This window comes from Pelobates fuscus, chromosome 8 (assembly GCF_036172605.1).
Source record: "Pelobates fuscus isolate aPelFus1 chromosome 8, aPelFus1.pri, whole genome shotgun sequence".
In the NCBI taxonomy this organism is placed as follows: domain Eukaryota; kingdom Metazoa; phylum Chordata; class Amphibia; order Anura; family Pelobatidae; genus Pelobates; species Pelobates fuscus.
In genome coordinates this window covers 14,500,036-14,512,655 of record NC_086324.1, presented here as the reverse complement: position 1 = coordinate 14,512,655, position 12,620 = coordinate 14,500,036, and the positions used below count along the sequence as shown (strand labels likewise).

The 12,620-nt window shown below is 45.6% G+C and overlaps 1 protein-coding gene across 2 annotated transcripts in view; it reads right to left on the bottom strand.

Moving 5' to 3' along the window:
* Positions 1–2,567: 2,567 nt before the first annotated feature.
* The window catches only part of VIL1 (villin 1), a 74,594-nt gene continuing 64,541 nt past the window's right edge, over positions 2,568–12,620 (bottom strand). For both annotated transcript variants that reach the window (XM_063429268.1, XM_063429267.1), the window contains exons 19-20: positions 12,082–12,222; positions 2,568–3,005 (exon numbers count right to left, since the gene is read on the bottom strand). In XM_063429268.1, coding sequence (XP_063285338.1) covers positions 2,892–3,005; positions 12,082–12,222 — 255 coding nt within the window. In that variant the 3' untranslated portion in view covers positions 2,568–2,891. The remainder of the gene's footprint in view (positions 3,006–12,081; positions 12,223–12,620) is intronic.

Below are 12,620 nucleotides of genomic sequence, written 5' to 3'. Positions count from 1 at the left end.
CATTCCAAGCTGTCTGTGTATCTTCACACTCTTCCTACTCAGTGTATATGGTGTAGAGGGAGGTTCACGTTGTGCAGCACTGATCCAAGAAGCACCTCTAGTGTCTGTCTGACTTCCACTGGAGGTGTCTGTAGGCAGCAATGTAAATACTGCCTTTTCTTTGAAATGACAGTGTTTACATTGAAATGCCATGCTATGCACAACAAGCTGCATTAAGCTGTATTTGTTCTGGTGACTAGTGTCCCTTTAGCCAAATATTTTGGTCTTAGAGAATTTCTAACAAAGTGTCTGGTAAAACCTTCCACTATGTAGCTTTGGACAGCAGTGCCATCTGATGGATCTGCAGAGCATTAAAAGTATTTGGAATCTTAATAGTGTAACGGAGGAAATTGAAATGGGCAGAAATATGACCAGTTAAAGTGGATGTTCAGGTTATGCCATATGGGAAGCAGTATGACACGTGCCATAGCTGATGTAACTGGTCATACACTTTTTTTTTTTAAAGCTGGGCATAAATTGCCGCAGTATGAGAATACTAGCGACAAACTCATTTAAGCAGGACCTTCTTAACACTTTGCTTCTGTATACCCAGCGTGCCCCTTTGTTTTACCTAGTTTATAGAACCCACTAAAATGCCTTCCTGAACCTCTAATTAACTAGGGCAGCTTTTATCAAACCTGCAACCAGGTGAGAAGCTTGTAAATATAAGTAAATGAAAGTAAAAAAAATATATAAATAAATGAAAATACTTAAGAGGACACTACAGCCTGAAGATGACACCTGTTTTAAGTCGTTGAGCTGGAAAGGACATAATAGAAAAAGTAATATAATATTTAATTTGATAAGATATGCATTGACTATTAAAATTTACTTTTCATGATGGTTCTCTGTAAGAGGGAGCTATGTGCCCAGATGAGTGTTATTGTAGACCTGCAAATTAATGCAGTTTGGGAAGAAAAATCTAATGTAATCTCTAAAAGGGAGTTAAGCATAGGCAGTCTGTAAGTCAGAATAATGTTTGGCATAATTGTAGATAATATGGCCACAGGGTTCACATAAGAAGTTGTTCTGGCCCAAGTAATGAATACATGAGTTTACTTATTGAGAAGTGGTAAGACTCCACACTGATTATGGTTTGCAAGGTTGGTCACTGGTTCTGGATCGGTAAGAAAAACATTTTACAGTTCTATAAAAAAAAAAAAAAAAAGTATATTTAAGAGTAGTTTTGAACAGAGACGGTTAAAGAAAGTGATACACAAGACTCTCAGATGTGTTTAATACTAGATTGTATTCTGGATTTGTGCATCTATTAAATGGATATTTTGGGCATTACTATTCTATTTATTACTCTGGAGTTTTTGTGCATCAGTTGTGCAAGTTCATGGTTGAACTTGATGGGCATTAATCCTTTTTCAACCTAGACTACTATAACACACCCTCCATCTCTCGCTTTAAATCTAGCTAACAAAAGGAAATCATATCATACTGTATGGACTTGTAACATACCCTTTTGATTAGGAAAAAGGTGGAAGCTGTGAAGGGTCTGATCATAAAAAGATGCTGGATATGAATGAATGCCGAAAAGAGGACGGTTTCTGATTCATATCCTCTTGATTAGTCGAGTTTTCCCTGGATTGTGGGATTACCAAGGCCTACCCGTACAGATGTATTCTAAATACTATTGGTGGCTGATCCTGTCTCATTAAAGTAGAACACAATGGATTTTTTTTAATTACCAATTTTAGTAGAAATGCCCCTAATGAAATTATGCATTTGTTTTTTTTAATTGGAAGTATATCTAAAAACAGTTTGCAGCACCTGCAAATCTTTTGTCTGCATCCTCTCTTCTAACCCCACCCAGACTTTCAGTGGCTGTCCAATCACAGACTTCCCAATGCAGCTCAATAAGAAGTATTTGTAAGACGGGTGCTCTGAGCAATTCCTGCTCAAGTCCTCTTGACTTTATTCCACTGTGCTAGACATCCAGGAAGTAACCGGACCGGTTGTCTGATTGAAAGCCCCAAGGGGTTGTAACAGAGTTCATTTATAACAGTGCCAATTTCTATTAAAATCTGGACCTCTGAAAAAGAGGACACATGTAAAGTAGACCGCTAAAGTATTTTAGGCGTTTAGCGTGTCCATTTATGTATGTTTACTGGAATCATATGATCTGATTATTAAAATACATTGTGTGAAATAGATATATAAAACATATTCACTAATGTTAGAACAACTATTTCTTTAGATATTGGAGATTGATGGTACATTTCCTGGTACTGTCCTCTGTAATGTACCAAATCTAAATGGTATCCACATGTTCCAGATCTGCCTGATTGCCCAAAGAATGACCGATGAATTCCTGGAGAATTCCAGAGTTTTTCTTTGGAGTTTTTTGTGTTTTATCATAAAACAAAAATGCTTGTTGGCTGTGGGAAGATTACTGAGCATCCCTTTGGGTAGCGGATGCCCTGTTGACTTTATTATTATTAGTTTTTATTTATTTAACCCCCTCAGTACAGGGATGGAGAAAGGGTGTTTACCAAGAAGGAAACATTTTTAGTTTAAAAGGAAACATTTTTATTTTACAACAATGATGTATTCATTCTTTTTTTTTTTTTTTTTCTCTCTTCAGAGTAATGCTCTGGTTTTAAAGTTTAAAGATAAGAAGCACAGTTTTCATTAGGTAGCAAACCTCTGGCACTCCCACTGCTGTGGTCAGCAGCTCACATCATGCTTAACCAGCCAATGGCATGAAGGAATACCACAGTCTGTGCTCCAGACATGTATCCTCGCTGTGAGTGATGCAATAGCTCTGGTAAGGCTTGAAAGGATTTTCAGGGAAATATCTTAAATTGGGAGTATTAAAACAAAAGGATGGGGGAAAGAACAGATCAGAAGAGTCCTTTTGCTTTCTTGATTGTTTGCTTCTTCCATTCTGGCAAACTCTGGAAATCCATGCGGCTCATCCCAAAAATAGAACTAAAATCCTCGGTGGAGAGGTACTCCTGAAAAAGAATTAACATACATTGAGTGTTCTTCTCATGTTCCCTCTAAGGGTGTTTTAGGGTGCAATCTGACAACTACATTGTTAAAGGGAAACTCCAATCCGTTTTCCTGGCACTGGAGGGTCCCTCTCCCTCCCAATCCCCGGTTACTGAAGGAGTGGAAACCCCTTCAGTCACTTACCTCAGGCAGCTCCTCCCCCCCCCGCCGCTCCACCTTCTTCCTCCGTCAGCCGGTGGGCGAGACTGATCCGCCCACCGGCCGAGGAGTCCCAATGCGCATGCGCGGCAATGCCGCTCATGCGCGGCAATGCCGCTCATGCGCATTGGCGCACCCTATGGGAAAGCATTAAAAATGAATTTCGATGCTTCCCTATGGGGAATAGAGCGGCGCTGGAGGTCCTCTCACAGCGCGAGGACGTCCAGCGACGCTCTAGCACAGATGATCAGTGCTAGGGACCAGGAAGTTCCCTCTAGTGGCTGTCTAGTAGACAGCCACTAGGGGAGGACTTAACCCTGCAAGGTAATTATTGCAGTTTATAAAAACCTGCAATAATTACACTTGCAGGGTTAAGGGTAGTGGCACCCAGACCACTCCAATGAGCAGAAGTGGTCTGGGTGCCTGTAGTGTCCCTTTAATAAAAAAAAAAAAATCCCTTCGTAGCAAAATAAGAAAAAAAAGTTTGGAAGGATTTCTTTCCTTTGCTATTTCAGTTCTGGAACTCTCAAAAGGTTAACAGTAAACCACTATTTGCTACAATGATCAGGACATAATCTATCTCAAGTTTTGCTACTTGTACAGACTGCCTGTGTGACTTTGTACTTATGGCTTAAAGAGACATTATAGGGACCAAACAACTTTAGCTTAATAAAGCAGTTTTGGTGTATAGATCATGTCCCTGCAGTCTCACTGCCAATTCTCCTAAACACTCCCTGTAAAGAGTCATCTAATGTTTATACTTCCTTTATTACAAATTCTGTTTAATGTAAAATGTCTTATCTCCTGCTCTGTTAATAGCTTGCTAGACCCTGCAGAAGCCCCCATATGTAATTAAAGTTTAATTTACAAAACAAGAGATTAAATCTTTTAAAGTAAGTTACATCTGATTACAAATGGATCCATTTTTGTTTTCATGCAGGCTGCATCAGTCACAGAAAGGCCAGGTGTGGCTAGGACTGCAGAAACAAAATGTATTTACCTCCTAAATGGCAGAAAACGGAGTAGTGAGACTTCAGGGGCATGATCTATACACAAAAATAAGATAATTGTTTTGGTGTCCCTTTAACTGAGCTGTGACCTCGATATGGGAGTCTGATACGTTGGTCTTCAATGCAATTCAAAATATAGTGTAACCTGTCTCAAGCGGCTCACCTTGGAAAAACTCCAGCCAGTATGATAGTCATTAGCCGTATTGGACTAAGTATGCAGAGGTCAAGAGATGGGTGCATATATCTAATAGCCAAAATGATCTATGCTTTTAACCCCTTAAGGACCAAACTTCTGGAATAAAAGGGAATCATGACATGTCACACATGTCATGTGTCCTTAAGGGGTTAAAGGTTTACATAAAATATTGAGACAGGTGCAGCAGTGATATTTAGGTGCAGGGGGTTTCTAACTTTCTTTTCTAACATTACTTGCCTGGGACTAAATCTAGGGCAACCCACAACTGGTGTGAACCAGTACATCATGTTTTTCTACAGCTTCATAACTGTTCTGGTAATCGTGAAAAGTGCTGTTCTGCAGTATGTACAATTTATACACTGTAGGCATTAAATCAGGTGCCTAGTACACTTGCCCAGGAATGAATCTGGAAACTAAACCTGCACCCAATACTAATATATAGATCAGTGGTAGTCAACCTTTTTTTACCTACCGCCCACTAATGCATCTGTAACGGATCACCTGGCACCCCGACTGGGTACCTCCGTTGATGGATGCTCCTAGCGCTTCTTGAGGATTCCAAGCACTCTAGCCGACAACACAACCACCGCAGGACGAACCTCTCTTCCTTCCAGAGCGAAGCAGGAACAAGCTCTTAAAAGAGCTTAGGAGTGATTATAGCAAGGAAATATGCAGAGCATAGCAATCCCTTGTAGCAGATACCCCCAATAAGAGACAGGACTCCAAATTGAGGGTGAAGTAGAACTGACTAAATCTTTATTTTACTTGGGACTAGCCCATTTGGTCATTACATTAACATTGCGGTGAAAACTCAATAAAATTACAAACAGTCAAATCATAGCAGGCAACATTCAGTGACTTATTATAACATAATTACATATTTATAAATAGGTGGGGAAGACCATAATTAACACAAATATCTCTCCTGCATGCAAAATTAGCAATGTGCAAATCTACCCGAATATGCAAATTACCAGTCTTGCTATTCAGGTAGTGCATATTACTGTTGCTACCAACAGAGGGCACTACACAAGCTCCATAGCCAAATCCACCTAAGGGGTAGCAATCCTCAGCAGTACAGGAGAGCAGGCAATACATCTCAGGGGCCATAGTCACATGGCAGGAGGCTGGCAATCAGTCTTCTCCAATGCCCAGTGGCAAGGCTGGTACCGCCACATTTCTCCCCTTTTCCAAACAGACTAACAGGGTATCTGACCTCCTGCCGGTCAGTGCCCTGGTTAGTCCAGCAACCCACCCACGAAGCACAAACAGTAATACAGCCTACCCACAATACATGGTTACTACACCTGGGTAAAAGATTAGCTCGTCCATGTCCAGGTGCCTCAACAAGGCTGTGTGGGGTACTGATAGGCTGCCTTGGTGGGTTGCTGAGTGCCAGCGCTACCACGGGAGTAGCCTGGTTGGAGCCATGCTGAAAAGAAGAGTTGGTAGGCTCCTCTCTCGGGATCTGGGGCTGCTGCTGGAGGGGGAGACCGACTGTCTCCCCTTTGGTTACATAGTCCTGCTGCTGGAGGGGGAGACCGACTGTCTCCCCTTTGGCTAAACAGCCCTGCTGCTGGTGGACAGGACCGACTGTCCCTACCCCTAGTGGTGCATGTGCAGAGACCACGGTCCCATCTGCACTGTTGTGGAGCTTACTGTCTCCCCTTGGTGGGTTAAGCTGCTGCTGGGGAGAGGGGGTAACAAGCTCCTCTCCCATACATACTTTCAGCTGCTGGGGAGAGGGGGTAACAAGCTCCTCTCCCATACATACTTTCAGCCGCTGGGGAGAGAGACTAACTGTCTCCTCTCCTAATGACACACACTGCTGCTGGGGAGGAAGGACGACACCTTCAGCTCCCTGTAACACACACTGCCGCTGGGGAGGAAGGACTGCACCTTCGGCTCCCTGAGACTCACTGGACTGCTGGGGAGAGGGACCAACTGTCTCCTCTCCTAAGGACACACACTGCCGCTTGGGAGGAAGGACTGCACCTTCGGCTCCCTGAGACTCACTGGACTGCTGGGAAGAGGGACCAACTGTCTCCTCTCCTAAGGACACACACTGCCGCTGGGGAGGAAGGATGGCACCTTCAGCTCCCTGGGATACATACTGCCGCTGGGGATCTGGGCCGACTGCCCAGCATCCCTGTAGGGCCGGTAGAGAGACCTCGGTCCCATCTCCACCTGCCAGCTGGGTGTCTTCCCAGGACAAGTCAATAAGATCTTCCATCTCTGGTGCTGGTTGGGACATATGTGGTACAGTACCAAGGTCCCCTGATAACAGGCTTGGTTGCTGGGGAGGAAGAACTAAACTCAATGCTTCCGGTGGCATACAGTCAATAAGCCCCATCATGTCAGAGACAGGCGGCGTTATACATTGGAATAGGGAAACATAATCCTGTTCTAGTTCCCACTCCCGGTTGGCAAGAAAAGATAGATCTGGCTGAATGGCATCGATCTCCGTAAGGTCCCAGTTGTCTGCCCGCTCAGCTCGGATGGACCAGAAGCGAGCAATGTCGGTGTCTCCGAACCAGAGACTAGTTTCAATAGTATCCCACAACAAACCAGGGCCATCGTAGTCTTCCCCCTCAATACACTTGTACTCGATCAGCCATGGGTAGAGGTGGTAAGCATGCCACCGCAGGGCCCGATAGGAATCATCCAGCCACACCTCAGTCTCAACTAGCGTCTCCAGTTCGCTTACCCATTCCTCTGAGGGCTGGTTTCCCAATAATGGCATCCGCAGCTCTAGTTGTTCTGCTTGGCGCTGGTTAGTGGTCAGGATTTCCTCGAACCGGAAGGGTCGAATTTCGTCGATGTCCTCCTTCCAGAGATCGGTACGAAGCGCCACCCTCCACTCTGTCTCTTTTTCCTCTGGGATAGGATACTCCATACTGCGCATCACATCCTGTAGTCGCTGCTGGAGCCTGGCATCAAAGGGAGATACTGCACGGCCTTCCATCTCTGAAGTAGTGCTGGTTTTCCCAAGGCTAGGAAGCCATCCCACCGCTGCCACCAATGTAACGGATCACCTGGCACCCCGACTGGGTACCTCCGTTGATGGATGCTCCTAGCGCTTCTTGAGGATTCCAAGCACTCTAGCCGACAACACAACCACCGCAGGACAAACCTCTCTTCCTTCCAGAGCGAAGCAGGAACAAGCTCTTAAAAGAGCTTAGGAGTGATTATAGCAAGGAAATATGCAGAGCATAGCAATCCCTTGTAGCAGATACCCCCAATAAGAGACAGGACTCCAAATTGAGGGTGAAGTAGAACTGACTAAATCTTTATTTTACTTGGGACTAGCCCATTTGGTCATTACATTAACATTGCGGTGAAAACTCAATAAAATTACAAACAGTCAAATCATAGCAGGCAACATTCAGTGACTTATTATAACATAATTACATATTTATAAATAGGTGGGGAAGACCATAATTAACACAAATATCTCTCCTGCATGCAAAATTAGCAATGTGCAAATCTACCCGAATATGCAAATTACCAGTCTTGCTATTCAGGTAGTGCATATTACTGTTGCTACCAACAGAGGGCACTACACAAGCTCCATAGCCAAATCCACCTAAGGGGTAGCAATCCTCAGCAGTACAGGAGAGCAGGCAATACATCTCAGGGGCCATAGTCACATGGCAGGAGGCTGGCAATCAGTCTTCTCCAATGCCCAGTGGCAAGGCTGGTACCGCCACAGCATCTTTTTGGTTGAAAAAATTTCCTTACCGCCCACCAGTTTTCGCGCAAATGCAGATTTTTTTTTAGAAAGGAGGGTGTTTTACAAAAAATAAATGTACGTACATATATCTTTTTATTTCTACTTAATGCAGGTTTATAAGGTTTTTTACTTTATAAAGTTTAATGAGAAAACAATAAAGTAAATTGAAATTACCTTTACTAGTGATTAAAGGACCACTCTAGTGCCAGGAAAGCATACTCGTTTTCCTGGCACTAGAGTGCCCTGAGGGTGCCCCCACCCTCAGGGACCCCCTCCCGCCCGGCTCTGGAAAGGGGAAAGGGGTTAAATCTTACCTTTTTCCAGCGCTGGGCGGAGAGATCTCCTTCTGCTCTCCTCCTCCGATCCTCCTCTTCTCCTCCCCGTCGGCTGAATGCGCACGCGCGGCAAGAGCTGCGCGCGCATTCAGCCGGTCACATAGGAAAGGACGCTGGCGTGCTCTCACTGTGAAAATCACAGTGAGAAGCACGCAAGCGCCTCTAGTGGCTGTCAATGAGACAGCCACTAGAGGACATAGGGGGAAGGCTTAACCCATTCATAAACATAGCAGTTTCTCTGAAACTGCTATGTTTATGAAAAAATGGGTTAACCCTAGAAGGACCTGGCACCCAGACCACCTCATTAAGCTGAAGTGGTCCGGGTGCCTAGAGTGGTCCTTTAATGAGATCCTTGAGGTTGATGCTGCGAGACTAAATATTTGATATCTGGTTCGATTTTCGTAAGGAACAAACAAAGGTCTCTTTCAGTGATATTCAGACAACTTCTCTGTTTGTGCACAATATGATTTCTCATTTGTGCGTCAGCTCCTCTCCTCTCCCTCCTCAATTCCCCTCCCCACCTTTTTTTCCCCTTTTTTCTATTTTTTAACCTTCCTTGTAGCAATGCCCAGTAGGAAGGCTGAGCTAGGTAGCCCACTTACTATATAGTCCACTATAACAGACAGACACACGTACAAGACACACATACAGACACACATACAGACACACACACACAGACACACACACAGACACAGACACACACACAGACACACACACATACGGACAAACACACATACGGACAAACACACATACGGACAAACACACATACGGACACACACACATACGGACACACACACATACGGACACACACACACATACGGACACACACACACATACGGACACACACACACGACACATACAACACACATACATACACACACACACACACATACACACACACACACACATACACACATACATACACACACACATACATACAGACACACACACCAACAGACAGTCACACATACATACACACACAAGACACACATATATACAGACACACACACACACAAGACATACAAAGACACACACACAAGACATACATACAAAGACACACACACACATTATATTTAAGTCACCCTCCTGTTTCCTACCTTTTAGATTCAGGAGGGTGACTTTCCCTGGGGTCCAGTGGTGGCTCAGGTGGATGGGAGTCAGAGTTCCCACTCTGACTCCCTGGTCTTCCTCCCGCGCGGCTCTCAGTGTTAGCTGGGAGGAGTGACGTGCAGTGACTTCCTCCCAGCTCTGCGATGTCATCACAAGGGGCCCGGTTGCGCTGTTAAAGCGCCCAGCGCTGACCGGGCCCCCTCACAATCCACATCCATCGGGTGGCCCTGACAGCATGGGCCACCCGATGGACCCCTCCATATGCGGTCCCGGCGGTTTGCCGCGCGGGCCGGGGCCGCAAATTGTCACGGCGGTACCCAGTCGCAGGGGTACCGCCGGCTCGCACCCGTCCGCCCGGTCTTCAGGTCGTCAAAACCTGGAAATCCCTACCGCCCACCTGAAATCCTAAAACGCCCACTAGTGGGCGGTAGGGACCAGGTTGACGACCCATGATATAGATAATGAGTGAGACACTGCATCTGGCATTCAACACTGCTATTCCCTCAGCCAGGCAGGAGCGTAATCAAGAAATCAGGAGTTGAGAAGACTTGAAATGGGATTTGCAAAATTGATGCAAAGATTGCTAAACTAGAAACATTTTCCATTTAAAGCTATTTATTTTCAGTTTTCTTGTTTTGCTAAATCTAAAATTTGTATCTGTTCATATCACTGTTCCACATGTACAGTTATTAATGATCCTTTGGTTCGTTTCAATATAGTAACATTATTTTACATTATTACTGGTGGGGGGCGGGGCCGGCCGCCGAGCTGCCTGGAAGCAAAATACAGTAGCTCCAGTCCTCAACAACCAAAAAAAGGCTTTATAATGCCCACAGAAGGCACAAAGATCAGAATACCCGCTGAAACAGGGTGGAGGAAACCACCAGCTTTAAGATGCTACCAAATGGAACCCAAAAGCAGGCTGGAAGCACCGCAAACGACCTTCAAGGCCTACCCACGGCCGCAAGCCCAGACTCGGACGACCACGAGTCGGTCAGTACGCATGCCGATCCTCCGCGTCAAGAAATAGACACAAAGCTGAACCCTATCCTGGTGGCCGATGCTGCTGGCTCGGGGCGCGGCCCCGCTCCCCCCCCCCGGCCGGTGGGGGTAATCCCGGCCTCATGGAGGGGACACGGGCCGAGACGGAAGTTCCGTGCTGGGCCCAGATCAACCTCCTGGACTGGCAAAGGCTGCCGACAAGGAGCCCGCCAGCAAACGGGGCGGAAGAGGTATGAGGAAGCCCCCGGACAGAGACTATGGTGACAGGGGATAAGGACTTAGGTGCAGCTGCACTCTACCGACTTCAACCTCACCACAACCGCACATTTGCCTACTCCCGGGAAAAGGTGCTAACCTGAACAGCGCGGGTGGCCAAAGATGCTGCTGGCACCCTGATGGACTCCCCTGACTGACGACCCACTGGAGGAGTGGGAGCCCTGACTGGCCGAGTCTGTGGTGGTCCTCGGCTGGACCTGCCCCGGGTGCTGCGAGCCCGGTGGACCGGGGGTGTGTGGGCCTTTCCGGCGGACCGGTGGCCTGGGGAGGCGCGCACCCCCCCACCCCAAGTATGTGGCCGGCGCCAGAAGGGATGGGGGGGCACACACTCCGCTGAGGCTTGAGAGGTGCTGGGGAGGTGCAGGAGGCGGATGTTTCTCGGACTCTAGGTGTGGGGGTCCTGCAAACAGACTCTGCCTCTGAGTGCCCACAGGGCCACGGAAAGCCTTGCCGGTGGACTGAGTCCGGAACGGGAAGGACGGATGGAGACCCGGCACACTGGGGTCACACGGTAGCTGTGTCATAGACGGCCCTAATCTGATCACCACAGAGTCCTAGGCTATTGCCATCTTGGTTGTTTAGTTTTTATTTCTTTTCTCTTTTTTGCTATTCATTTTGATTGCTCTATATGTCTTCGCTATAAATATGCAAGGATGATATGGGAGCGTTATCTGCATTTAAGTACCCAGTATTGCATAAGCTCCACTAGATGGCTGCCACCTATCTCACAGGCCAACTACAATAACTTTTTATACACATGCTGCATAAGTGTTGGTTTAATTTCTATGCTACATGTTAACTACGTATAAGACTAGAGATTACTTACAGTTTCTCCGCGCTATTAGATTTCTTTAAATTATTATTAAAGCATATATATGTTTAAGCCCACAAAGCGTGGCTACAAGATACATAACCAGGAAGCCTCACGCTCACGAGCAGCTAGCGTAACATAATAAAACTTTTCCTTATGCGCAGCCCGCGCTGAAATATGTACCAATGCATTCCTGCAAAGATTATATATGTTTATATGTACTGACTAATTCGCCTCTGCGCAGGTGATCTTCTGCATTGACCTTTTTGAACCGATACCTTAGCCTCTGCGCAGGCAACTGTTTGCTTTAACAATCTGTCCGATAAGAGAACTCAAGACATGATACCAATAAACATATTTAAAACGTTATTACTGGTGAAGAGGAGGGATTTTTAAGTCTAGCTCACCTCTTTTCTGCTGGGGTCCACACCAGGTGGCAGATCATCTGTGGTTTTATTGAGGAGTGCATCAGCTGGGAAAGTCTGAAATCCTGGAGTCACAAATTTTGTTTGAGATGTAAAAGAGTCTAATCCAGTATTGTTCAATTCCTAAGGAAACAAAACACGTTGCCATACTTTTCGTGCATGAGAACCGTTACTAAAAAAAGAAAAAAAGCTTTCTGGTAGGTGTAAGTGTGAGCTAAGGAATACCTTGAATATATTACAAGGAGATAATTGGCTTGTTAGAGTTATTCACTCAAATGTAAAATGTCAAAAAAATAAAGGTTTTTCCATATTTTTTTCTGATTCAGGAGTCTGTCAGTGCTGAGACTCCTGTTTTCTTTTATTTTCACACAATGCAGTCAAAGAGCAATCAACATTTGCACTCATGCAAACTCCTTGTATGAGTTAATTTGTATGAAATGCCCTGTGCCTTCACAGAAGAAATGTACAATGTTAGAAGTGTGTGCTTGTGTGTACACACTCTCTCTCTCTCTCTCTCTCTC